At 45.4% G+C, this 27,953-nt stretch overlaps 2 protein-coding genes across 2 annotated transcripts; one reads left to right on the top strand and one right to left on the bottom strand.

Moving 5' to 3' along the window:
• Positions 1-27,953, top strand: LOC128117970 (nuclear autoantigen Sp-100-like). The gene is given in 9 exon segments (XM_052750553.1): positions 1-163; positions 6,106-6,366; positions 16,460-16,616; positions 17,387-17,555; positions 20,932-20,997; positions 21,896-22,030; positions 25,864-25,965; positions 26,651-26,774; positions 26,776-27,953. Coding segments are annotated over 7 exon segments (891 nt in total). The 5' UTR covers positions 1-163; positions 6,106-6,366; position 16,460; the 3' UTR covers positions 26,915-27,953.
• On the bottom strand, positions 10,984-12,216 carry LOC128117969 (casein kinase II subunit alpha'-like). The gene has a single exon (XM_052750552.1). The coding sequence runs from the start codon at positions 12,180-12,182 to the stop codon at positions 11,130-11,132; it is 1,053 nt and encodes a 350-aa protein (XP_052606512.1). The 5' UTR covers positions 12,183-12,216; the 3' UTR covers positions 10,984-11,129.

The raw sequence follows: 27,953 nt of genomic DNA on the forward strand, positions 1-27,953 counted from the left end.
TGCAAATTTCATTGACGTTTTCCCTCGCTTACCTACTAAAACCCACCCCAGCCGGAGGTCCTAGCTTTCGCTCTACGTACTGTTCTCTGTACTTGCCACTGACCAGAACCGACTCTTGCCTGGAGGAAGGCCGCAGCATTCCCCGAGGATCCCCAGACCCAAGGTGGCTAACGGGAGGAGCTGGGAGGGTGCTGGGGTGGCAAAGGATGGAGGGAGAGCACGGAAGGGCGTAGGGAAAGGGGGGGCCTTGATTTCCTAAGGACTCCTTAACGGAGTCTTTGAAATAGTCGGACAGTAGACAGGTTAATGTGAGAACAGGTGTATGGTACCTGTAGGGTGCACCATAGGAAAGCAAAGAGGCTACCACAGAACAAGAAGGGCGCTTAAGCATCCTATTGGGGGAGGGACGGGGCTGTAGACAGCCTGCGAGGTGCTTTGGGAAAATGAACAAACGGGAGGATAGAGAGGATGATGGCTTGAGACAGAGTTCCTCTGAGGGTGAGCCGACTTGGAGCTTCCTCTCCTGGGACAAGTCTATCATTCTTCCCTGATGAAACTCCCAGGGAAGCATTGATGAAGTAAGGGAATTCTCTGGAAGGCTCTTTCTCCATGCTCATCTTAAAGGATTCCAAAGTGGTACACTTTGGGCCGCCGTGTCCTGTACCGTGCAAGGGGGTCAGAGCAGGAGTTATTTACCAACCAGGTCTTTCCTAATGAGCAACCCGTCAGAGGTCAGCTCCACCAGGGAAGGAGGGGTATCGGAGGGGAGGAGTCTGCTCCCAGAGGACCGCTGCTAATTTCCAGTTAGTGCCCCGCCTCCTCCTGCAGCGGCCACAACGGTGGCGGTGGCGGCGTGGGGGTGGGGGGTGGGGCACTGAAGGTGCCGCTCCCCTGTATCTGTCTATATGTGTTTATTTTTATTTCACCAGCGGCTGTAGTTTCGGGGTTCAGTAAAAGACTCCAGCAGTTTTTTTCCTGCTAAGGGGAGAGCCAAGGGCAATTCCTCTTTACCCAATTTTAATTCCTTGTTTCATTTTCTGTTAAACTGCTAAGTTTCATGTGTACTCAGCCCCTGCCTTCTCACCCCACCCTCATGCCCAGTTGTGGCCTAATGGAGGGAGGAGGGCAGGGATCCCAGAAATCCTCCTTTGTCAACACCCAGCATTATTTTGGTGGAACTGCTTCTTTGTAGACCCTTTAACCCCCGCAGAATAGAAGGCTGGACTTTTCTGATTTTTGTCCGTGGTCTGCAATACTTTGCTCCAACTGGGCTCGTTTTGCCCTTGTCCAGCTGTGCTTTCTGTCAACACTGCCCAAAATGATTACAGATTCAACACAACCCCTATAGAAATTCCAGGAGCCCTTCCCATCTTACCCTCCAACTGCTAATCATTTTTGTTTGTTTGTTTGTTTCTCTACAAAATGGAAACGCTGACCCTCAGAGTCATCTGGGACCGTAGGGGCCCCTGAAGAGACCGAACAATCTTGGAGAAGAATAAAGATGGATGACTCATACGCCCCATCTTTGAAACTTACTTCAAACCTACAGTTATCAAGGCAGTGGGGTTCTGGCATAGGGACTAATAGATGGATTGAAGAGATGGAAAGCCCAGAGAAACATTTGCAGACATAGGTACATTTACAGCAGGGATGTTAAGACATTAATTAATTAATTAATTTTTCTATTATCAGCTTGATACAGTATAAACTTTTATCCTAATAGTGAAATGTTTCATTGAGGCTTGCCTAGTAATTGAGTAAAACCAAAACTTATTATAAGCCACAGTCATCCTAGGGTCCCTGCTGCTATATAGCCTCCCTGGTTCTGTGGGTTGCAGTCTGATTGTTCTTTGCTTTATATCTAGAGTCCACTTTGAGTGAGTGCATACCATGTTTGTCTTTCTGAGTCTGGGTTACCTCACTCAGGATGATATTTTTTAGTTCCATCCATTTGCCTGCAAATTTCATGCTGTCATTGTTTTTCTCTGCTGAGTAGTACTCCATTGTGTATATGTACGACATTTTCTTACTCCATTCTTCAGTTGATGGGCAAACAAATGTTGTTTCCAGGTTCTGGCTATTATGAATAATGCTGCTATGAACATAGCTGAGCATGTATCTTTGTGGTATGATTGAGCATTCCTTGGGTATATGCCCAAGAGAGGTATGGCTGGGTCTTGAGGTAGATCAATTCCCAATTTTCTGAGAAATTGCCATACTGATTTCCACATTGGTTGTACAAGTTTGCATTCCCACCAACAGTGGAGGAGTGTTCCCTTTGCTCCGCATCCTCTCCAACATAGACTGTCATTAGTGTTTTTGATCATAGCTATTCTGGCAGGTGTAAGGTGGTATCTCAGAGTCGTTTTGATTTGCATTTCTCTGATGATTAAGGATGTTGAGCATTTTTTTTTTTTTGGAGCTGAGAATCGAACCCAGGGCCTTGCGCTTCCCACTAAGCTAAATCCCCAATCCCCGAGCATTTCTTTAAATGTCATTCAGCCATTTGTGATTCTTCTTTTGAAAATTCTCTGTTTAGCTCTTTAGCTCATTTTTTAATTGGATTGTTCAGTATTTTAATGCCTAGTTTCTTGAGTTCTTTATATACTGTGGAGATCAGTCCTCTGTCAGATGTGGAGTTGGTGAAGGTCTTTTCCCATTCTGTAGGCTGTCTTTTTGTCTTATTGACCGTGTCTTTTGCCCTACAAAAGCTTCTCAGTTTCAAGAGGTCCCATTTATTGGGTTTTTTGGGGTTTTTTTTTTTTTTTTTGGTTTTTTGAGACAGGGTTTCTCTGTGTAGCTTTGCGCCTTTCCTGGAAACTCACTTGGTAGCCCAGGCTGGCCTCGAACTCACAGAGATCCGCCTGGTTCTGCCTCCCGAGTGCTGGGATTAAAGGCGTGTGCCACCACCGCCCGGCTGAGGTCCCATTTATTAATTGTGCTCAGTGTCTGTGCTGCTGGTGTTATATTTAGGAAGTGATCTTCTGTGCCAATGAGTTCAAGAGTACTTCCTACTTTCTCTTCTATTAAGTTTAGTGTAACTGGATTTATGTTGAGGTCTTTGATCCACTTGGACTTGAGTTTTGTGCATGGTAACAGATATGGATCTATTTGTAATCTTTTACATATTGACATCCAGTTATGCCAGCACCATTTGTTGAAGATACTTTCTTTTTTCCATTGTATAGTTTTGGCTCCTTTGTCAAAAATCAGGTGTTCATATGTGCATGGATTAATGTCAGGGTCTTCAATTCGATTCCATTGGTCCATATGTTGGTTTTTATACCAGTACCAAGCTTTTTTTTTTATTACTATAGCTCTATAGTAGAGCTTGAGGTCAGGGATCGTGATGCCTCCAAAGGTTGCTTTATTGTACAGGATTCTTTTAGCTATCCTGGGTCTTTTGTTTTTCCATAAGAAGTTGAGTATTTTTCTTTCCAAGTCTGTGAAGAATTGTGTTGGGATTTTGATGGGGATTGCATTGAATCTGTAGATTGATTTTGGTTAGACTGCCATTTTTACTATGTTAATCCTACCTATCCATGAGCATGGGAGACCTTCCATTTTCTGATATCTTCTTCAATTTCTTTCTTTAGAGATTTAAAGTTCTTATCAAAAGGTCCTTCACTTGCTTAGTTAGTATTATCCCAAGGTATTTTATATTATTTGTGGCTATTGTAAAGGGTGAGGTTTCTCTGACTTCTTTCTCAGCCCTTTTATCATTTGTGTATAGGAGGGCTACTGATTTTTTGAGTTGATCTTGTATCCTGCCACTTTACTGTAGGAGTTTATCAGCTGTAGGAGTTCCCTGGTAGAGTTTTTGGGGTCACTTATGTATACTATCATGTCATCTGCAAATAGTGAAAGTTTGACTTCTTCCTTTCCAATTTGTATCCCTTTGATCTCCTTTTGTTGTCTTATTGCTCTAGCTAGAACTTCTAGTACTATATTGAATAAATATGGGGAGAGTGGACAGCCTTGTCTTGTTCCTGATTTTAGTGGAATCGCTTTGAGTTTCTCTCTGTTTAATTTGATATTGGCTGTTGGCTTGCTGTAAATTGCCTTTATTATGTTTAGGCATATTTTTGAATATAGGCAATAATTGCCTGTATTCCTGATTGCTCCAAGACCTTTATCATGAAGGGGTTAAACATAAATTTTTAATGTTATTGAATTTCATACATAAGTACTGTATTTATATCATTTCCATTCTTATCTCTCTCCTGTTCCTCTCACTCCCTTGCAAAGTATTGGCCTCTTCCTCTTTCTTTATGATTGTTACACATATATCTGTATCTGTCTGTCTATCTATCTATCTATCTATCTATCTATCTATCTACCTACCTACCTACCTATCTACCTACCTACCTACCTACCTACCTACCTACCTATCTATCTTAAATGAACCGAAATTGGCACAGGACACACCAAGACCAAGTTCTCAGCACACAGGAAATTTATTTACCCTAGAGAGACAATGGACAAAGAATAAGAGACCAAGGAGAGTGGAGAAAAGGGGCAAGGGAGATGGGGAAGGGACAAAGGACTGTGTTGGGGAATATTATTTTAAGGTGTGTTACTTTTGCTTGTGTTGCATTTGTTTAACTCTGTGAAGCTGTGTTACTGTGTCTGTCTAAAACACCTGATGGTCTAATAAAGAACTAAATGGTCAATAGCAAGGCAGGAGAAAGGATAGGCGGGGCTGGCAGGCAGAAAGAATATATAGCAGGAGAAATCTGGGAGGAAGCAGCCAGAAAAGGAGAACTCCAGGGGTCAGCCACCCAGCTACACAGCAAGCCACAGAGTAAGAGGAAGATTTACTAAGATTTACGGAAGTAAGAGAACGGGAAAAGCCCAGAGGCAAAAGGAAGATGGGATAATAAGTTAAGTAAAGCTGGCTAGAAACTAAGCCTAGCTAAGGCCGGGCATTCATAAGTAAGAATAAGCGCCAGGCGGTGGTGGCGCACGCCTTTAATCCCAGCACTCGGGAGGCAGGGCCAGGCAGATCTCTGAATTTGAGGTCAGTCTGGTCTACAGAGTGAGATCCAGGACAGGCACCAAAACTACACAGAGAAACCCTGTCTCGAAAAATCAGAAAAAAAAAAAAATAAGCCTTCATGTGTGATTTATTTTTATTCGGGAGCTGGGTGGCGGGCCCCCCAAAAGAATAAAAGAATTAAAATGAACACCAGCAGGACTGCCTCTGGATAGAGAGGAGTCAGAGGCAAATGGTAGTTTATAAATGGAAAAGGGGAAACATTGTGTTAGGATGAGTTGGTTTGTTTTGATTGGGCATGTAGCCAAAAGGGGTCTTTTGATTGCTGGAGTTTAAAACTTTGATAGCTGGACCTGGGTGGTCAGCCTCTGGAGGAGGAAGTGGCCAAATAAGGGAATAGACTGTGGGGGCTAGCTTTAGGACTGTAATCTATGGTTTAGTAAGAAGGAGGGAATGGGGAAGGGCAAGGCCTGCCAGAGCCATGTTTGCCGTGCTCCGCCCTACTAGAGCCCTTTGTATGTATGTATGTATATGTATGTATACACACACACAGCAGCTGAGTCCGTTTAGTGTTGTTCCTATGTGCTTAGGGCTGACCACTTGGGATCAGATGACCTATCAGGGGCTAGTCCCTGGAGAAGACTGATTCAACCTCTCTCAGCAGCTCTTAATTGCAATTCTTGATCCGGGGTGGGGCTCTTGTGTGACAAAGTGTTTCCTGGGGAGATACAACACACACATCTACTCACCCCAGACAGGGAATCCGTTGTGGGTCTGGGGTCATTAAGAGATTCACCAGTCTGACTCAAGTTTTGGTTTTAGTAAAGTAGAGGTGTGTTTGTTTTTTGTTTTTTTTTTAAATTAAGGAACTGGCCAGGACCAAACCAGAGTAAGGCCCTGGTTATTGTTAGTCTGAGGATTGTAAAGGCAAAAACCATGAAGCTGTAATTTTGGGGAGCCAAATCAACTCATAACCTATCTGGGTGTGGGCAAGGTTTGATTTTGTAACAGACATCCAAGGAGGTGCGTCAACTGTCGAAACAAGTGTTTCATACAGAAGTAGAACTTAGCAGTTAGCCTATTTAATCTTGTGACATATTACCTTGTAGGAATAGCTGAGGCTGTGAAATACTTTGCAACAAGCTGAGAGGTGGTGGCGCACGCCTTTAATCCCAGCACTCGGGAGACAGAGGCAGGCAGAAGCCTGAGTTCGAGGCCAGCCTGGTCTACAGAGTGAGTTCCAGGAAAGTCGGGGCTACACAGAGAAACCCTGTCTGCAAAAACAAAGCAAATTGAAACAAAACAAAAAGAACAGCCCAACTACACCAGGAAGTCTCCCGTCCTCGGCCAGCTGACAGGTTACAGTCAAGGTAGGAGAGACTTCATCATGGCTTATAAACGCTAAAAACAATTTTGTTTTTTACAAGCCTAGAACTGTAAGTTTAGCCTCTAACGTTCACCATCACAGAATCCATGACAGACCAAAGTATGTGGACACCACCAAAGTCCAGCTTGGTGAATCAGTGAGTTTTATTGGGGTTACTTACAGGAAAGTAAGGAGTTACTTACAGGAGCCGAAATGACTCAAACACAGTTGTATCACCAAATCCACCCCAAGAAGGCTAACAGCTCACAAAGCCAGGAACCTGGAGTACACTGTACAGCCTGCAGGCAGCTCAACACGGGAGAGTGTCCTTTCCTGGTGCCTCAGTTGGTCTACACCTCTTCCAGGTGGCTCAGCTGGCTTCTGTTTCTTCCAGGCAGCTGTTCTGGTCTCAGAGTCCATTCTTTGCCGCTCTTCTTTTCTTCTATTCTCCGAGTCTTCTGTGCAGCTCAGCTTCACTTCTTCTGAGACGGACTCTCAGCTTTCATTGCTGACTCTAGCAGGGAGGGGCCTAGAGAATCTGGTCAGTTTCAGGGACTTCCTGAAGCTATTTTGAGCTGTTTACCTTCCTGCTTAAGGAGCTTCCCTGAAGGATGGAATGTTTCAATCTCCGAGGAAACTGCTACACAACATTCCACCCCTTCCTTAGCTCTTAAGTTACATTCTTTCCACCCATCTCTTGCAATGATCCCTGAGCATTAGAGGACTTGACTACAGATGTCCATCTGGGGCTGAGAAGCAGGCCACCACGCCACAGTAACACTTGTTCTCTGGAGCTTCACCCGTAGTTATCAGTTGAAGTTGATAACAACAGTGATCTATGGGTGTAAACACACGTTTAGAAGGCAGTTGGCTGTCCATCACATCCATCTAGAAAAATCACAGTAGTTGCTTCCCCACTGGGGCCTATGACTTCCTCAGCTGCAGCTTTTTGTCCTGGCTTACAGTACCAGATGTGAACTCCCTTTTGTGGAATGGGCCTTAAATCCAATTGGAAGGCTGTTGGTCTTATCCATGATAACTGAGCCACTATTGCACTATCAGGTATACCCTGCTGGAAAGTCGGTATATCAACAAGCAGGAATGTTGGTGACAGGTCTCCACTAGCAGCCTGCCTGGCCCCTCTGGCACTGTGAAAGCTAGCTAGCAGGGTAGGAGTTTCCGGTTCAGTCACAGCTTAATTTCTCATGCCTTATAGTGAAGCATGCACATGTGGTGTCTTCGACAATAGAACTGTTTAGTTTTGCTATACAGCCAACAGCAGTAGCAATAGCCTATATGAACTGAGGATCCTCAGAGACTCTCCTAGCCAATAACTCACAGGGATGTGGCTCATCCTTGGCACTAGGATTTTTATTCTTTTTCCACCCATGTAAAGTGCCTTTTGTATATAAACTCTTTGGCTATTAGTTCAATCACTGGGGGATGCTCAATGGCTTTAAAAGACACTGGTCCTAGGACAGCCTGAAGGGCCTATGACCTCAACTACCACAAGCTTTAAAGAAACTTTAAAAAAAGCTGGTCATGGTAGCACTTTAATCCTAGCACTCAAGAGGCAGAGGCAGATGGAGCTCTGAGTTCTAGGCTAGCCTGGCCTATAGAGCAAATTCCAGGACAGCTAGTGCTACACAGAGAAATCCTGTCTCAAAACAAAACAATTTTTTTAAAATTTATAGTGGTGGGGGGCACACATATGCTGAGATGTGAATGTGGGGGTCAGATGATAACTTTACGGGAATCGGTTCTCTTCTTCCACCATGTCGATTCCAGGGATCAAACTCAGGTGGTCACGTCTTTACCCACTGAGCCATCCCACTGGCCCACTGTCTTAGTCAGGGTTTCTATTGCTGTGAAGAGACACCATGACCACGGCAACTCTTATAAAGGAAACATTTAATTGGGTGGCTTACAGTTCAGAGGTTTAGTCCATTTTAATCATGGCAGGACATGGCAGCACATAGGCAGACATGGTGCTGGAGAAGGAGCTGAGAGTTCTACATCTGGATCCGCAGGCAACAGGAAGCAACTCTGTCACACTGAGCATAGCTTGAGCAAAGGAGACCTCAAGCCCACCCCCACAGTGACACACTTCCTCCAACAAGGCCACATTTCCTAACAGTGCCACTTCCTATGAGGCTGTGGGGGCCTATTACATTTAAACTACCATACCCACTATCAACTTTTGGCTGAGTCTACAATACTAGACGTAAATTCCCTCCTGTGGAGCAGACATCAAGTCCAATCCGAAAGTGGTTAGTTACCCTTTCTGCTAGTTAGCTTCCTCTGTCAATTTAACTCAGTTCAGAGTTATCTGAGGGAGCCTCAACTGGGGAATTGCCTCAATCTGATTGGTTTGTGGGCTTGTCTTTGGGGTCATTTTCTTGGTTGCTAATTGATGTAGAAGGGCTGAGTCCACTGTGGGCGGTGCTGCTCCTAAGCAGGTGGGCCTGGGTTGTATAAGAATGCTGATGGCAGTAGGCAGAGGGAGCCAGCTAATAAGCAGCATTCCTCCATAATTTCTGTTTCAAGTTTCTTCCTTGCTGGAGTTCCTATCCTGATGGAATTCTTGTCCTGACTTTCCTCAATGATGTATTGTGACCTGACGTGTAAACTAAACAAACCCTTTCCTCCTCTGACTTGGTTTTGGTCATGACATGTATCACAGAACAGAAAATGAACTAGGGTACTCTTTTTTTTTTAAAAAAAACTTTATTTATTGTCGTGTGTGTTTACATGCCACAGCACACGTGTGGGAAGAGGACAACTCATGAGAGTAGGTTCTCCCCCCCCACCACGTAGGTTTCGGGGACTGAACTCTGGTCATCAGTCTTTGCAGCAAATGCCTTTACCTGCTATATCACTGGCCCAAGATCTTACTTTTTAACCTATCAACTCAACTCCACACTATCAAGAGAAGAGTTACATTTGCCTTTTAAGTTCCCACAGACCAAACGACAAAATAGAATCTGCATTTAGAGATGGACCTGCTACCAATACCAATACAAGTTTATTGGAATTTGGAATGTAAACAGATGTTTCAAACAAACAATCTAACCTTATAAAAATGTATGGCATTATTAAATAGTTAATGAAGAAACCCTAAGTGTAATGTGGTAGATACCCCAAGCATGTTAGGTCCCCAGAGCTGAGGCATGGCTCTGCAGACAAGGAGAGGGGACTGGTTGGCAAACCACGTCAGTGACCAGTCCCCCAAATGAAATCAGCCCTATAAAAAACAAAAACAAAAAACCCCCAACAGCCGGGCGGTGGTGGCGCACGCCTTTAATCCCAGCACTCGGGAGGCAGAGCCAGGCGGATCTCTGTGAGTTCGAGGCCAGCCTGGGCTACAGAGTGAGTTCCAGGACAGGCGCAAAGCTACACAGAGAAACCCTGTCTCGAAAAACCAAAAAAAAAAAAAAAGCAAAAAAAAAAAAAAAAAAAAAAAAAACCCCAACAAAATCTAGCTCTTTGCTCACACAAAGGTCAGCACAGTGGATGGATAAAGCTTTGACACTTGCTCCAGGAGCCCCACTTCCTCCCCCAAGCCCTGGGCATCCCTCTCCAGTCAGCTGCAGGAGTCACAGGACAGCCTTGCCCACAAGCCAGTGCCTCCATGCCAGAGACTTCTCTGCCATCACATTCATGTATGACCCTTCAGAGCTGTAAATGCCCATCAGCCCGAGTGCAGCCAGACCTGCTTGTCATGGGGTTAAAAAGAGGGATGATGGCGGGTATGCCTTCTGCACATGTGAGGGCTTTCCTGAATAAATCCTAATAGAACAATTCCCTCCCTCTTTGACCTGCCTGAAGTCAACTTTCCAGCTGCAGCTATGGTTGTGAACAAAAATAGTCTTTGTTTTCAAGTGGTATATTAAAGCAGGTGCTCACACAAAGATGTGCTGAGAAATGGTGAGGTTTTTCCTTATAAGGCAGGGATTTAAAAAAAACAAAACAAAATAAACCTAAAAAAAGCAACAAGATTCAATAGTTAGGCAAATCAATAAAGGTGAGCCCCAAGTTATGCACACAGCATGGAACTATTCATGAGCCCGGGACCTGTTCATGGCATCTCAAGATTTACAGTGCCATCTTCTGACACTACAGAGGATGTGGTGAGAGCAACTGCAGTTTGCTTCCAAATGAATATACTTAGAAGAAAACTGCAGGAATGAGGTACATTTCCTGGAGAGCTCATGTCATAAAAAAATACATAACACATGAATTTGTAAAAGAGCTTAAAAAAATACTGTCACTGTTTTAATCTTTTTTTTTTCCTTTTTCTTTTTTCTTTTTTTTTTGTAAATGAGGCTGGTGTGTCAGAATAGACTGCTGACTTTTGCTAAAACTTGAGCCTGAATTCTCACAGAAGAAAACCAGACCACAATGGAATAGATAGGAAGTCAGATATTCAGAGCTTGTTGACCGAACGGGTTAATTCAACAGTGGTATCCTGTTAAACGCAGGTACACGTACAACAACTCCGAGCTTCTCATCTCCCATGCATTCCAAAGGGAGAGTCCCTTCCGATCCTGAACTATGCGCACTGCCACACTGCACAGCGCAGTTCCCTGCAGACTAGTACGGGGAGTTTCTTGCTTTTGACAGACTTTAGGTCTTTACTTTTCTTTGCCTTTAGAAGGAATGATTAGAATTTCTTTTTATCACACTGTAGTTTCCTTCAAGTTTTTGTTTGGTTGGTTGGTTTTATTGGCAAGCATCAGTGCCGCATTACCGTCGATTCCCCAGGCTTCATCGTGCTGCGGTGAGACCACTGGAAAGCACGGTGTTCTCTGCACAAGGCTGGGACTGCTCCTTCACCACAGGGTAGAAGTACGGGTGTTCCATGGCCTCTTTGGCAGTCAGTCTCTGTTGATGGTCGTACCGCAGGAGCTTGTCAAGAAGATCTAGGGCCTCGGGGCTGACAAGGTGTCTATTCTCACTATGGATAAAGTTTTCCCAGCGCTTTCGTGAATGTTGTCCCAAGATATCATTGAAGTGCGGATCTAGGTCTATGTGGTACTTCTTCAGATACCCATACAGTTCATCTGTCCCCAGAACCTTGGCAATTCGAACAAGCTGGTCATAGTTGTCCTGCCCATGGAAGAACGGCTCCTTTCGGAATATCATGCTTGCTAACATACAGCCCAAGCTCCACATGTCCAAGCTGTAATCATACATCTGATAGTCCACAAGGAGCTCTGGTCCCTTGAAGTACCTCGAGGCCACTCGAACATTGTACTCCTGAGCAGGATGATAGAACTCCGCCAGACCCCAATCAATCAGTCGGAGCTTTTTCTGTTGGTGATCTATCATGACATTGTGAGGTTTCACATCCCTGTGCATGATTCTCTTGCTGTGGCAGTAATCCAGAGCTTTAAGTAGTTCATACATATAAAACCGGATATCAAAGTCAGTCAGGATCTGGTAGAGTTGCTTAAAATCTGTATTATTGATATATTCAAATACCAAAGCTGGTGTCTTTGACACAGGGTCCTTTACAGTGTCAATCAGCTTAATGATATTTGTTCCACCACGAAGGTTCTCCAGAATCTTAACCTCTCGTTTTATCTTCTTTTTCTTCACTGGCTTGAGAATTTTTACAACCACCCTCTCATTGTTGGTGATGTTAATGGCCTCAAATACTTCACTATACTTGCCCCGACCAAGTTTTCGAACCAGTTGGTAATCATCTTGATTACCCCAGCTCGGGACGTGGGCTTCGTAGTCCCAGTACTCGCGGCTCCTCAGGCTGTTCACCTCGGCGTAGACCCGGGCCCGACTGCCCGCGGCCGGGCCGGGCATGGCGGGCGGGACGGGGGGCGCCGCGGGGCGCCAAGGGCGGCAGGCGCGGGAGGCGGCGGGGCGCGGGCCGCCCGAGCAGGAGGAGGAGCGCGGCGGCGGCGGGCGTCCGCGCCAGGCCGGGCCCGCGGGGGCGGGCGGGCGGACGGACGCTCGGGCCGGGGGGCGCGGGGGGCGCCCGCCGAGCCCGCCCGGGGCCTGCGGCGGCCGGCGGGACGGCGGGGCTCGTGCTCCGCGACGGCCTCCGCTCGGCTCGCGGCCCCTAGAGGCAGCGGCAGCGGCAGCGGCAGCCACCGGCCGGGAGAGGGACAGCGGCGGCGACGGCGGCGAAGAGCGAACTAGGGTACTCTTAGAACAGACTTCTACTATCAAACCAGTGTGCTGCTCTAACCTGGAGGGTCAGAATTGTTGCACACAGGACAACCACTAGCTTTGATGACAATTCTCCCTCAGTAACCTGCATAGCACCTTCTTGAACTGTGAGTGTCAGCCAACAGGGAGGAAGTTTCTGGCCCAGGTTCAGTTTGGATTCTCTAAGACCCTTCAGTAGGAAGATTTTACCATCTAGTTCTGGTGGGAAAACAACGAGATTGGCAATTGCCTGCATTGTTTTGAAGGTCTCAGAGGCCTCCCTGACTAAAGAGTCATAGGAAGGTAGCCAATCGGCACTGAGATTTTTGTTTAATAACCTATGGCTTCTGGAAGCACCTGATCCACCCACACAGAGTGCACTATTCAAACTTTCGTTTTAATTTAATCTTTATTCGCTTAACAAGGATTAGATTTCCTTATTGTTCTTCCATACATAGTATTAGTTGATTCTCCCTCTCCCCTTCTCCTCTCTCCATCCCCCCACCCTTCTCCACTTACACTTTTCCAGCCCCAGGATCCCCCCCAGACACCCAACACACCGTAAGCTTATTTCCCTCTCTCCCGGTTTCTACACCTTCCTGGGCACGTAGTCACTCCCACATGAAAGCACACATATGAATGTTAGAAACCAGGATCCAATCTGAATGAGAACATGCGGCATTTGTCTTTCCAAGCCCGAGTTACCTCACTTCATATATTATTTTCCATTTCCATCCACTTCCCCGCAAATCGTATAGTTCCATCTTTCTTTATAGCTCAGTGAAATTCCATTGGAACATCTATATTTTCACTATCATTCATAAATTTTAAAAAGTCTTAAAAACAGAATAAAACAAAGCAAGACAGGGTCTTGTTGTGTAGCCCATGCTGGCCTTGAACTCCTGGTTCCTCTGCCTCAGGCTCCCAACACAAGGATTACATGTGTGTCCCACCCTGCCTGGCTTGTGATTTTCATTTCATATTATCACTAATTTTTTGATAGATTTATCTTCTTTGGTGATGGCTTTTTTTTTAAAAAATTTTTTTTATTATTTTATAATTTGATTTAATTTTACATATCAGCCACGGATTCCCCTGCCCTTCCCTCTCCCAGCCCCTCCACTCCCTGCAGCCCACCCCCGAATTCCCATCTCCTCCAGGGCAAGGACTCCCTGGGGATTCAGCTCAACCTGGTAATGGCTTTTTTATACTGCTGGAAATGGCTTTTCTATTTTTATTTCAACTTTTTATTTGCTAGTATTTAGAGATGCAATGAATCTTAGCATATTGACATTGAATCCAGATACTGTGCTGAAGTTACTAATTAAGTCTAATAGTTTGTTTACAAATTATTTTAGCTTTTCTAAGTATTCAATCACCTGAAAATAATGGTAGATATAGTTTTTCCTTTTTTCTTTCTTTCTTCCTTCCTTCCTTTCTTTCTCTTCTTCTCATCTTCTTCCTGTAACACGAATTGCTAAACAGTCTTATTAATGAAAAACTGGAGCCAGATATTGGGGTAAATTCTGAAAGATCAGAGGAATAGGACAGCCACAGCCAACCTCACCAACCCTCAGCTTCCAGAGAGACCTACTCCTGTATGCCCACGCCTATATTCCTTTCTGTTCTGCTAACTCATTTCTTCTCTCTGCCCAGCTGCATCACTTCCTCTTCCTGCCTAGCTCTGTCACTTCCTGTCTGTCTCTACAGACCTCTAGACCTTTATGGTTAACTAGTGTTGGAATTTAAGGCGTGTGCCGCCACATCTGACTCTATTCCCAGTGTGGCCTTGAACCCACAGAGATCCAGACAGATCCCTGCCTCCTGAGTGATAGGATTAAAGGCATGTGCTACCATTGCCTGACTTCTATGTTTAATAATATTGGGGGACATTTTCTTTTCTTTTGAGATAGCGTTTCTCTTATGCAGTTCTGAGTGCCCTGGAACTGGCCTCAAACTCACAGAGATCCACCTGCCTCTGCCTCCTGAGTGCTGTGATTATAGGCATGCACTGACACCTCCTGGAAACTTATTTCTTTTTAAGTTTTTTTTTTTAATTTCTTTTTCTTACCTATTGTATTGACTAGGATTTCCAATACATGTCAAGTGGAAATGGTGACAGTGGATATCTTTGTCTTGTACTCAGCTTGAATGGGAAAATATTTAATAGCTTGTCCGCAAGTGTAATGTCTCGAATATTATTCAGGACCAGTCTTAAAAATCTTCTCCCCAGAGGCCCAGAAGAGAAGCTATGAATGGCATGAATTATTTTCAGGGAAAGAATCTAAGTACACAGAGCTCTTTCGTCTGTCTACTTTATTCCTCTGGAATAAAATTCTGTCTACATAGCTTCAGTTCTGCTCTCATGCCTGGCTCCTTTCTTGCCTGATTTCTCTCTACATTTATCTGCTGTCCCCTCTAAATTCTACCTTAATTCTCTCATCTTAGTTCTGCCCCATCCTGGTCTTTCTCATCTCGTTCTTACTCATCTGGCTCTTCCTCATCTTCCATCTCATTCTTCTAGTTCTCTAGTCCAAATTCTCTCCACTCCAAATCCTCCTCAGATCTCTGAGGTTACAGTTATAGACCCATTCAATGGCAGTGCTCTAGCTACATAACGTCACCAGGCTTGAGTTCTTACAGGGTCATAAACACTCTTGTCTAAGAGTTTTCCTCAGGCAGTGACTGTCAGGCTTTCTTTTACAACCCAAAAGAGGAGTGGTAAAGGAGGAGGTCAACTGAGAGCTGATATCAGTTAGTATATCAGAAAAAGGGAATTCATGTGCTCAAACTACATTCCTAGAGGTGGTTAGGGAAATGTTAGGAGTCTATAAAGTTAGTATAAATACCACTAAAGTTGTATAAGAAAGGAGGGTCTGAAGTTAATTTACCTTAATTCAGGAGATCGTTTGGCGTGGATGCTTGATAGGTATTTCAGATAAAATACACTATTAGGAGTTCTTGGAAACATACATAGTATGCAAGGAAATCATTGCAGGAATTGGCTAATATATATACAAAAGCTAAAATATCACCAAGACTTCTTAAGCCATGGCTTGACCTTTGGAAAAGTCCTTGACCTTTCCAAGTAGTAGCTTTTGTGATAGTAGCTGAATTCCATTACGTTTTCCTACGGCTTGCAGAAGTACGCTTGTCACGGGGTTTTGTTTGTAGGCATGCCTACATACTTCCTTAAATTAATCAATATACTTTCTAATTCTTAGTTTTCTGAGAGTTAAAATTATGAACAAATGTTTAATTTTGTCAACTGCCTTTTTTGGACCTTTTGAAGTTAACATGTTTTTTTCACCATTATTTCTGTCAGTGTGATGATATAGTTCTTGACTCTCTCTCTCTCTTTCTTCCTTCCTCCCTTCCTTTCTTAAATGATTTTTTAATTTTTATTTTATGTGCATCGGTGTTTTGCCTGTATGTATGTGTGAGGGTGTCGAATCCCCTGGAGCTGGAGTTAGAGACAGTTGTGAGCTGCCATGTGGATGCTGGGAATTGAACCGGGGACCTCTGGAAAGCAGACAGTGCTTTTAAGCACTGAGCCATCTCTCCAGCCCCATAGTCCTTGACTGTTAAATGTTAAATAATTCTTGCATTGCTGGAAGAGGTCCTCCTTGTGAATGCTTCTGGTCTGTTTTGTTGGTGTTTCCTAGTTTGTATCCTCAAAAGAGGCTGACTTGTAACTTTTCACTTCTGTCTATCTTTTTAAATTAGAGTGTCAAGACTTTTCTGTCCTTCTGTAGCAAGTTGACAAGTGTTTCTTTTTCTTTGTTCACTGGCAGCGTTTATGTAAGTTTTTTGAAACTGTACATCAAAAGTCATTTGGGCTTGGATCTCGCTGGTTGGGGGAGGCTGGGAAACGTGCCGGGGAATTCTTGTGTTTATTTTCTCACTGTGTTCTCTCCTCCCTGCCTTAGCATGCTTGCAGTGATCCAGAAAGAGAAAAGTTTTAATGAGGTACTTTCCGATTACTTCAAGGAAAATAAAACAGAGATAGCCCATGCAATCCCCAAGCTGTTTCCTTTCTTAGAAAGCCTAAAGGACCATTCCTTCATCACCGACAAAGTCTATGCTGTAAGTGACATGTATTCATCACTCTGTGGAAACCCCGCCCCACATTAACCCGCGTTTGGCATCCCGAATGCTAGACTTCTCTAGCTGGCTAAAAAGCCTTGTGTGTTTTATCTTTGTTAATTGTCCTATCATGTAGAAGGTAACAAGACACTTCTGCTCCTAACTGGAAACCTTCTCTTCCCAGGCAGTTGTGGGAGTGGGTGAATGATAAGGCAGTGTGGCTGAACTGCAGCAGGTCTGGGGGTGCAGACTGCCTAGCATTTGCCGAGCTCTCATAACCACCCCCACATTTAGTACCCCTCTGTGCCACCCCCATACCACCCCCCATACACACACACACACACACACACACACACACACACACACAAAAGTGAAAGAAAGAAGAAATGGTGAAGGCCCACTGACGGATCGTGACTAGTGACTTACAGCGAAGCTAGATTAAGATAATGAAACAGCTAGCACACAACTGTCACCGGATCTAAGGTCTGTCAATTAGCGCTTTTAGGAAAACCGAGAGAAAGGAATTGGTGGAAGAAAATGGATTGATTTATTAAAACAGAAGCCAGGAAATATTCATATGTAGATTTAGTGGGGAGTGCAAGTTATGAGAACTGAAAAACAAGTCTTCTCTGGACTGGCCACAAGACTGCCAGCCTGGAATTTCCCGGAGAAACTGGAACCCACAGGCCCCAGGACAGTATTTCATTATGATGTCTACTGTGTCAGAGGAAACTGTGCTTTGATACTCTCTCTGTTGAACTTTTTAACAGGATTCTTATGAAGCCTGCAGGAACTTGGTTCCTGTAGAGAACGTGGTGTACAATGTCCTCGATCACTTGGAGAAGTTATCTGGCTGGTCATTTCTATGCACTCTGTTCAACAGAACGAACCTGAATGCATATCCTGGTTTAAGAGAGATTCATAAAAGCTTGGAAACTGGTAATTCCTTCTCTCATCTCCCTTTTGCAGTGACATTCTATCTTTAAAAATGTATTTTGCTTATCCTTTGACAACCTCGTACATGTACAGAGAGAGTATCTAGATCTTATTGAGCCAGACCCCATCAAGTACCCCACAACCCTCCCAACATGTCCCCTACGCTTTCACGTTCTTCCTTATCATCTTTGTCTTCATCTTTTTTCTCTTCCTTCTCCTCCTCATAACCTACTGAATCCAATCAGTGCTGCCCATGTGTGCATAGGTGTGGGGCATCCAGTGAAGTATGAACAACTTATCAGTAGCCATACCCCCAAAGGAAAATGACGCTCCCAGCAACTGTGAGCTGCCAGTAGTAGCTCAGCTGTGGGTGGAGCCTCATGAGTCCCTCCCCATCAGTGCTGAAGTGCTGATTGGCTTGTTCTTGTGCAGATCTTGTACAGGTATCACAGCTGCTATGTGTTCATGATTTCGGCAGTTATATCATGTCCAGAAGACAGAGGTTCACCACACTCCTCCCTATCCTCCAGCTCTTGCATTGTTTCTCCCTCCCCCTTCAATGTTCCCTGAGCCTTAGGGTAAGGGATTGAGATAAATGTCCCATTTAGATACGACAACTCTATTTCCATTCATTTAATCAGTACAGCTAAATTGCTTTCTGTGTCCCACTGCCTAAACTGGGCAGTGCACTCTGTCTCATCTGTGGGCAGTCTCTCAGGGTCTTCTCGTGAAGTCTTGGAGTTTCCTTCAGGGCAATTGTCTTCCTCCCCATTAGCTCTCAGAGCCCTTAGTGCTTGGGCCTGGGCTGCCCCTGGGGATTCCTTTGCTCTCTGCTCATCTTTCTTCTCCCAAGGAAGCTCAGACTCTCCTTTTTGCTAGCCCCATCTTTGAAGCTCTTGGGATTAAAATATATATTATAGATTTTATAATATATGGGTCTTTCTATGACCTTATTCACGCTACTCCGGAGGGAACCCCTGTTCTTCCCTGAGGTCTGTCTAGCCCACAGGAGCACTCCTTCTGTTGGAACTGAAGTAAGCTTCCACTACACTTAATTAAGCAATTAATTACTTAATTTTTTAATGATTTTTCCCTTGTGCCATCATCCTTAGAACCTGTGAGAAGAGTTGGAGAGATGGCTCAGCAATTAAGAGCATCTGCTATTCTTGCAGAGGACCTGAGTTTGGTCCTAGCATCTACACTGGGTAGCTCACAACCACCTGTAACTCTAGCTTCAGGGGATCCAATACCCTCTTTTGGCCTCTGTAGCACCTATACTCACGAACACACACTGACAAGAAGATGCACAGACATGCACATAACTTGAAAACAAAATAAATCTAAAAATATCAAAAACAAAACTGCAAGAGGTTCATTGTTTATAGCAGTGGTTCTCAATCTTCCTAATGCTGCAACCCTTTAATACAGTGACCCCCAACCATAAAATTATTTCATTGCTACTTCTTAACTGTAATTTTGCTATTGTTGTGAGTAGTAATGTAAATACCTGTGGTTTCCAATGGCCTTAGGTGATTCCTTCAAAAGGGTCATTCAACCCCCTGAGGGGGTCATGACCCACAGGTTGAGAACCACTAGTCTATAGGGTTCCACTTTTCTTCTCTTGGTTGCCTTGTAGGAAGGGAAAAACAATATCTAGACATAAGTGGTTGATATCCAGAGCGACCCAGGTGCTAGAAGTTCCCACTGACACACGGTAACTCACAGCTGTTTCATCTGTGTGATTGTTCCCGCTCAACCCCACTGTCCACGAGGTTGAGATTTGTCACTTGTCTACAGGGACTAGTGATTTTCTCCCTCTGCTCAGAGCTAGAGGAAAAATATTTATCCCAGAGAAGTAAACAAGACCAGAAACTTGCCACCATACAGCCACGCTATGAGCAAGGTACTTAGAACCAAGTGGAATTTTGGTTAGCTAAGAGGAAAAGGAGACATGGAACTGAGCTCCTCGGGTGGTGGGGTGAGTAGTGAGAGTGGGGGATGGGTGGGTGGTGCTCTGCAGAGAACTCCCAAGGAATAGAAAAGGTAGATGAGTGCTACGAAGAAGAAGAAGAAGAAGAAGAAGAAGAAGAAGAAGAAGAAGAAGAAGAAGAAGAAGAAGAAGAAGAAGAAGAAGCAGTAGCCAGGTGGTAGTGGCGCACGCCTTTAATCCCAGCACTTGGGAGGCAGAGCTAGGTGGATCTCTGTGAGTTCGAGGTCAGCCTGATCTACAGAGTAAGATCCAGGACAGGCACCAAAGCTCCACAGAGAAATCCTGTCTCGGGAAAAAAAAATAAAAAAATAAAAAAGAAGTTGGGTGGTAGTGTCATGGCTTTAATTCCAGCACTCAGGTGGCAGAGGCAGGCAGATATCTGTGAGTTCAAGGTCAGTCTGGTCTACAGAGTGAGTGCCAGGACAGCTGGGGCTATACAAAGAAATCCTATCTTGAAACTGTACCCCCACCACCACCAAAAAAAAGACTTATTTATTTTATTTCATGTATATGAGTGTTTTTGCTCACATGTCCGTGCATGGGGTGCATGCCTGGTGCCCACGGGGGTCAGCTCCCTGCAACTGGAGTTACAGACAGTTGTGAGCTACCATGTGGATGCTGGGACCCAAACCTGGGACCCAAACCTGGGCCCCCTACAAGAGCAGCCAGTGCTTCTAACCACTGAGCCATCACTCCAGCCCCGTTGGAGCTTTGTGAAGTTACAAATGACCTGACCCTAACATCGTTAGGATGTGGTTGAGACACATTCTGCTCAGTCATATCGAGTGTATCTGATGTTACTAGGCACCTGAATGTGGATTCTAAGAAAGAGTTCTTTGGTGGAGAGCTGTGAGGGGCTCAGAACTGTGGTCTACATTGAACAGCAATGAAGAAGAGACATTTGCTGATAGCAAAAGTGATCAATAAATAAGAATCTGGGACTAGTGTTCAAGAGTAGGGAAATATAGACATGGAGAGATTGAGAAGAAGTAGTAGAAATACAAGAACAGTGCATGGATACTTGGAGAGTCACAAACAGGAAGAGGGAAGTGGGAATGAGAGGCAGAACAGAAAGGACAAAAGACATATAAATGAAAGGTACCAGTTGCTGACAGCTCACTTGGATTAGTGTCTGTCTTTGACTGCTGTGGATTCAGCACTTGAGTTGCTACCCAAGATTGGTGTAGAGTGGCCCAGGGAGGGCTCTTCTCAGCCAGGGGTGAGCCTTGCACCCTACTCTCATGACCTGAGTCTGACCTCAAGAATCAGGGGGAACTTGTCATCTCCAGATGAGCTCTGAATTGATGCTTCAAGGGGCCTTTGCATTATAAAGACAGAAGAGACCCCCTACTTCACTTCTGAAATAAACATCTATTTTTTGCTTCATAGGAGCTGGTGATGGCTGTTCTCAAGGAAGTCTGACCTGGACACCCTCAGATCCCTCCTCATCTGATGGTCTGTTCTTGTTGACTCTCTGCCTGCTGAGGTCTTGTCTCATTTCATCATGTGCTTTGGACCATCTGCTTGTGTTACTGACTGTCCAGCGTGCACCTGTCATTTCTCCAAGTTCAGGGTTTAAACGCCAGAGCCTTTGTCCTCTGGATTGCTTGGGAGGGTTTCTGTACCTGTCTGTTTAATTCATTAATGCACTTAACTAAAAACTGCAGGTTATTTTATTTATATATTCATGTTTATATGTATTGGTGTTTTGCTTGCATATACGTTTGTGCATCATGTGCATGCAGAATCCTTAAGGCCAGAAGGTAGCTTCAAATCTCCGTAACTGGAGTTACAGGTGGTTGTTAGCTACTCTGTGGGTGCTTAGAACTGAACCCAGGTGCTGTGGGATGTTCTGTATGGCAAATGTGTTGCTGATTAGTCAATAAATAAAACACTGATTGGCCATTGGCTAGGCAGGAAGTGTAGGCAGGACAAGGAGGAGAATAAAGCTGGGAAGTGGAAGGCTGAGTCAGGGAGACACTGCCAGCCGCCACAATGAGAAACAGCATGTGAAGATGCCAGTAAGCCACGAGCCACGTGGCAAGGTATAGATTTATAGAAATGGATTAATTTAAGTTGTAAGAACAGTTAGCAAGAAGCCTGCCACAGCCATACAGTTTGTAACCAATATAAGTCTCTGTGTTTACTTGGTTGGGTCTGAGCAGTTGTGGGACTGGCAGGTGAGAGAGATTTGTCCTGACTGTGGGCCAGGCGGGAAAACTCTAGCTACACCCAGGTCTTCTGGAAGAGCAGTCAATGCTCTTAACTCCTGGGGCATCTCTCTACCACCACATTTCAGGTTCTTATTCATAATGTCACAGTGTCATGTTAATAAAAGTACATTGTTGTCTAGGGGCCATCCAATCTGGAAGTAGAAAAAGATTGTCAGAGTCTGCATGGGACGCGAGGTCAAAGCACACGAATAAAGACCATTCGGTTTTCCATCCGCGTGAGTCTCATCTAACCAACTGTGAACGCGCCCAAGCAGGTGAGGCTGGGACAGTCTGGTATGTGCATGGGTGACGGGTGGCAGGTATCTGCCACATATCCAAGAGCAGTGGAGGTGTCTTTGCTGTTCCATATGCTCAGTGTTTAAAGACAAAGCTCCAATCACAGCAGAATGGACCAATGTCTGCAGCAAGGGGACAATGACATAAGGAAATGTCGTATCTGATAGTTTCTCTGGCGAGGACAATCATAGAAACAGAGGCTGGGATACAGCAGTGAAGGAGAAACAGACAGTGATGAATAACCTGGAAAGTCCCACTGGAGGGGAAGGAGAGACAGGAATGGGGATGACTCTAGAAGCTGATGAAGCCAAAGTGCACCACCACCTCCTTGTGGGAGAAGCCACAGTGCCTGTAGATGGAACCCCAGAGGAAGCTGGGGAGACAGGAAGAGTACCAAGACAGGGAGGTGAGCAGGGCTTACTGGAGGAGAGTGAGGGTCCTTGGAGGGCAGAATTTTCTCCTGAGCTGCAGCTCACTGTATCTTCAAACACCCGAGCTCAGGATGGTCACATTTTCCCAGCCATGGCTCCTGGGACCCTTTTCTGCCTCTTCAGTTCCCAGTAAACCTAATGCTCCCCAACTCTAAAAGGAGGGCAAGTTAGACAGACCCCCTCCCTACATCCACATGAGGGACACGGCTTGGGTTGGGATGATTTTCACTTTTACAAATTACTTCGTTATTTTTATTATTGTCTGTGTGGACGATGTGTGTGGGGGGGTACATGTTAGTATAGCGCGTGTGTGTGGAGGTCAGATGACAGCTTGCAGAGCGCCGTTCTCTTTTCCAGTGGGTTCCAGGGATTTGACTCAACTCACAAGCAGGCTTGTGCAGCAAGTGAGTTACTCCCTGGGCAATCACACAAGCCCAGATCTCACATTCTAGACGGCTTGTGTATTAGACCATTATGTGGAGGGAGGAGATACTTGTTTTCCCCTCACTCACCCCTTGCCTGTTTCACACACCTGAGCTTCTAGCCGCATCCTAAGATATGAGGGAGGCAAGTTAGTTGAGGCCTGGGAGATGCTAGAAGCCCAGTATCTGGCTAGAAGCCCTTAAATCTGGTCCCTTGTAGGCCTTGCTTGCTGTTGTCTGCTTGCCACTCTCATCCTGCCTGGAGGGAAGGGAAGGGACCCACGTAGAGGATGAGGATAGAAAACATAGATGAACCATCAAGTAGGGAGTTACAGAGGGGAGTCCGGCCTTGCTTTTCCAGCTTGGCAGGCATTGGTATGGAGGTTCTCTTTATCCTGGGTGATTGAAGTCACCACTGAAGCATGAAAGTGTGGATGATCCTCAGACTCACAAGTAAGAAAGATCACAGTAGAAGAGGGGAGGGGCTCTGTGGGTGTGACAGAACAGGAGAAGCCCAGCCTTTCCCCAGTGTGTGTGTGTGTGTGTGTGTGTGTGTGTGTGTGTGTGTGTGTGTATGTGTGTGTGTGTGTGTGTGTGTATGTGTGTGTGTATGTGTGTGTGTGTGTGTATGTGTGTGTGTGTATATGTGTGTGTGTGTGTATGTGTGTGTGTATGTGTGTGTGTGTGTATGTGTGTGTGTGTGTATGTGTGTGTGTGTGTGTGTGTGTGTGTGTGGTGTGTGTGTGTGTATGTGTGTATGTGTGTGTGTGTGTATGTGTGTGTGTGTGTGTGGTGTGTGTGTGTATGTGTGTATGTGTGTGTGTGTATATGTGTGTGTGTGTGTGTATGTGTGTGTGTGTGTGTATGTGTGTGTGTGTGTGTGTGTGTGTGTGTGTGTGTGGTTCCTGATTACCTCTGTTTCTCGAATACAGGATGTTTTTATGTGTGGTGCTGAAACTACTTGGGGTGGGGAAGCTGGAGCCATAACTTTGACCGACAGCAACCAGCACCACCCTGCAGGGAGCCTAAACAGCCATGATAGCCCAGCCTATGAGCAGGATTCAGGGCCAGGCATCATCACTGCCGACCCTGTACCTGGCAGGGCCGTCATCCTGGCAGCTGCATCTGCTCCAGCCTCTCTGTGGCTGCTGGGGCAACCCTGTTGCCATAACAACCATTAACTTCCATCCTCGGATTCTGCCACTCCAGCTGCCACTCTGGATGCCCCGCTTCAGCCCAGATTGAGTGGCCAGCTGCTGCAGCCACTTGAACAGCTGCCTTCACAACCTCTCAGCTTAGACAACTTATTCAGTTGCCAAGGCAACCCCTGCAACCAGCTGCTGGCATGGCCCTGTGGCGTGAGGACGGGGGCCAGCCTCCTTTCTGACTTGAGGTGGATTTTCCTATAGCCTCTTTCGGGGAGCACAGACCTGCCTTCTCAGCTCAGGAATCTCAAGTGTAGTGCATCAAACTGAGCACAGCCTCTTCTTCACAAACCTCCCTCCCTTCAACTTCTCTTCCTTCTTTGCCGAAGATCCTCTTTGCTAAGGTGGACACATGCCCAGGGCTTCGAGCAGGAGGCCCAGGAGTCCTTTTGAGTCCTTCTTTCCCTTCAGCATCCAGGACCCATCAGTTACCCTGCTCTGTGAACATGACCTGACCTGAGTGTAACATAAGGTCTGTCACATAACAGCACTATTTCTGTACCTGGAACAGTGGACATGCATTTTGGTGCTGTGATAATCCTGGTGTTTATGTGGAAAACTTCAGGGCCAGCAAGATGGCATACCAGGAAAAGGCACCTGCCATCATGCTGGTGACCTGGGTTCAATCCCTGAAACCCACATGGTGAAAATTGAGGACTGGTTCCTGAGGGTTGTCCTCTGACCTCCACATGCGTTCACACAAGTACTCAAGCACACACTCACACACTCAAGCACACAAGCAAGTAAGCATGCATGCAAACACACAAGCATGCACCCGCACACGCATGCAAGCATGCACATAATACAAAATTAACAAAAGTTGAAAATAACAAAAACAGAACTACATTTATGCAGATAGGTACCCAAACCCACAGATGTTCAAATCTTTAATGTAACCTACACAATTCTCTTGTTTACTTTCATCATTTCTAGATTGCTGACACTATATAATACAAATGTAATATGAATAGCTGCCTTGTTCCATTGTTTAGGGGACAGTGACAAGAAGTAAATGTGTTCATGCTCAGTACAGATGTAAAACATTTTTCCAAGTGTTTCTGATTGTGGTTAGTTGAGTCTTTGGATACAGAACCTGAGGTTGGGATAGTCCTAAGAATTAAGTTGAGAGCTTCAGGTCTTGTTTGTTTGTTTTCAAGACAGGGTTTCTCTGTGTAGTCCTGGCTGTCCTGGAACTCACTCTGTAGACCAGGCTGGCCTCGAACTCAGAGATCTGCCTGCTTCTGCCCCCCTGAGTGCTGGGATTAAAGGCGTGCACCACCACACCAGGCAGGAGAACTTCAGGTCTTAATAGAGTTAAAAATTAAGTTAATTATGTTAGGAATATAAACTTTAGCTGAGATAGTTATCGGTTGGTAAATGATAGTAATAGGGAAAAGAGAAAACAGAAAAAGATGGCACCAGCAAGAACCTGAGGACCAAAGAAAGGTGTACTGTAGGGTCAGGTTGAGAACTAAGTGTGAAGGTCCCTCCTTCCCTCCCTCCCCCCCCCCCCCCGCCCCCACCAGGTCTTCTGTGTAGCCATGTTGACCTTGAGCTCATGATTGACCCTCCTGTCTCAACCTCCCAAGTGCTGTGATGACAGGTGTGAGTCACCACCCTTGGCTAAGGTGGTAAAAGTTCAGCACTATGCTTGTGCTCAGTAGTCAAGTGTCGGGAGAGAGAACAGGATTCCATGAAGCTTTTTCAAGGGAGTGGATGAGAATTCTTCAAGTAATATTCTCTTCTTTTTCAGGGACAAACCTACACACACATGAAAACTGGACAGGACCTTGTTTTGTGAAACAAGAAAACCTACAGAAACCTGGGACAGTGCAGAACCAAGATGAAATCATTGGTAAGGATAACTTAAGATGCCTGTGGTGATGGGTGACCCTTCTAAGCCACAGTGGAGGTGACTGGCTGAGCGTGTGATCAGAGTCCAGCTCGGTAGCTCTAGGAGCCCCAGATAGATGCAGGGAGCCATGGGCTCTGACACTCCTTTAACTAGGAAATTAGGCAGGAAATGGGGAATTTTTAAGAGATCTGGGAGGGAATAGTCACAAGGAATATGTTCGACAAGGAAGCCAGGAGTGTTTGGGTAGTAAGGGTCGGGGAGGAGACAAAACAGGCAGAAGCAGAAAGCGCTGTAGATCCACAGAGTGAGAGAAGGCAGAGGGTGGAGCCAGCAGGGGCAGAGAAATGGGTAGAGACAGCAGGAAGCTGTAGATCACAGAGTGAGAGAAGGCAGAGGGAGGAGCCAGCGGGGGCAGAGAAATGGGTAGAGACAGCAGGAAGCGGGACAGGAGAGTACGAAGATGGAGATGACAGGCAAGGCTTTGAGACAGCCACAGCCAGGGGGCTGTCCCTCAAAGTCAGCATCGAGTAAAACCCTCTGGAGGGACCAGCTACGGCAGGGGCATTGCTACCTAAGCATTACCCAAGCTTCTGGATCTTCCTGCTGTCTGCATTCTGGGGTTCCAGTTGAGTCAGCTTTGAGGCCGTTCTCTGAGAGCCCCACGGGGTTTTGTATTGCTGTGCAGTGATCAGCAGTGAGGGCTCAGAATGCAGCGATGAGGATGATGAGAAGGAACTCCTGGAAGTCTTCCACTTGACACCAGGAGTCAGGAGGCAGATAGAAGAGGAGGGTGAGGATCATGTACCCCAGGCTCCAGAACTCAGAACTTCCCTCAGGAACTCACGCCTCCTGTTTCCTGACTCACCACCCTTGGGGGACATCGAAGAGCCCAGCCGGCCATTCTCTGCACCTTACTTTTTCTGATGCTGTGAGGATGTGGAGAGTTTAACAGGATTCCAGACTTTAGTAAGCCTCAAGTCCTTAGCACAACTGACTCCATGATGGAAGTACCATTCAAACTGTAAAACTCAGCATGTGGACAGTACCACCTGCCAAAATGAAAACAAAGAACTACTTCATCAAAGTCCACAGTTCTGGAAAAGTCTCTAAATGTACTAACCTCACTTTTTGGCTTCTGTAGTTCTGCTTCTGGCCAACTGTTCTTGTTAACTGAAGTATGTCACCTAGGACATGGTTTCTTGTGCTTAAAAGCTCACTTTGGGGCTACGCTGGAATCTGGAACACCTGGTGTAATCATTGGTTGGCTAATGAAGATTTTCATTGGCTTAAATACATGTCCAAGCAGTCTTGTCTGGTGGATGCCCCACAACAGGCAATATTCTCTGACTTTGTTGATGTATTGATGGTACAGTCAAAAGAAAATTATGGACTTACAAGTTTTATTTTGATTTTTCCTTTCACATAACCATGCCTATCTGAAGCATAATAAAATATATATTTGGCCTTTATCCCCATTTCTTTGAGTTCTCAGAACGTCCTGGGTGCTCATTAGCTGGCTATATTTGTGGGTATCTAAGAGGATGAGGCAGAAGGCTAGCTTGGACTACAAAGTGATGCTGCTGGGAGTCTCTGTCTGGATCAGGTGTTTTTCCAGTCATGCTGTTCAAAGAATTGAAGAAGCACAAACAAATAGTAAAGTAGAAAGGGATTTTATTCAGAAACAAAGTTTAAGTTCCCAAGACCTCACTGGGCAACTGACATCCTGGTTGGCAAGTTGAGGCATGAATGGTGGGCAAGCCACCCTGCCACGCATGAGTGAACCAACCAATGAGAACAAGGTAAGTAGACCACAGGACAGTGTTCCTAGGAAAGTCCCTAACCTTTGAATCCTGATTGGTGGGAAAATACAACTGCAACCTGGCGCAGATGTTTGTGGTTTTTGTGTTTAAATATTTGCTGACATGAACATTTGGGCATGCAGTCAGCTCCCAAGTCTGTACTCCTGTCCCTGATGGGTCTTCTGTTAT

The sequence above is a fragment of the Peromyscus californicus genome, unplaced genomic scaffold (genome assembly GCF_007827085.1).
Source record: "Peromyscus californicus insignis strain IS unplaced genomic scaffold, ASM782708v3 Scaffold_21__1_contigs__length_65335640, whole genome shotgun sequence".
NCBI lineage: Eukaryota > Metazoa > Chordata > Mammalia > Rodentia > Cricetidae > Peromyscus > Peromyscus californicus.

What these genes read in the sequence shown, in the direction of transcription:
- LOC128117969 (XM_052750552.1), bottom strand. Translation starts at nt 12,182, where the DNA reads ATGCCCGGCCCGGCCGCGGGCAGTCGGGCCCGGGTCTACGCCGAGGTG.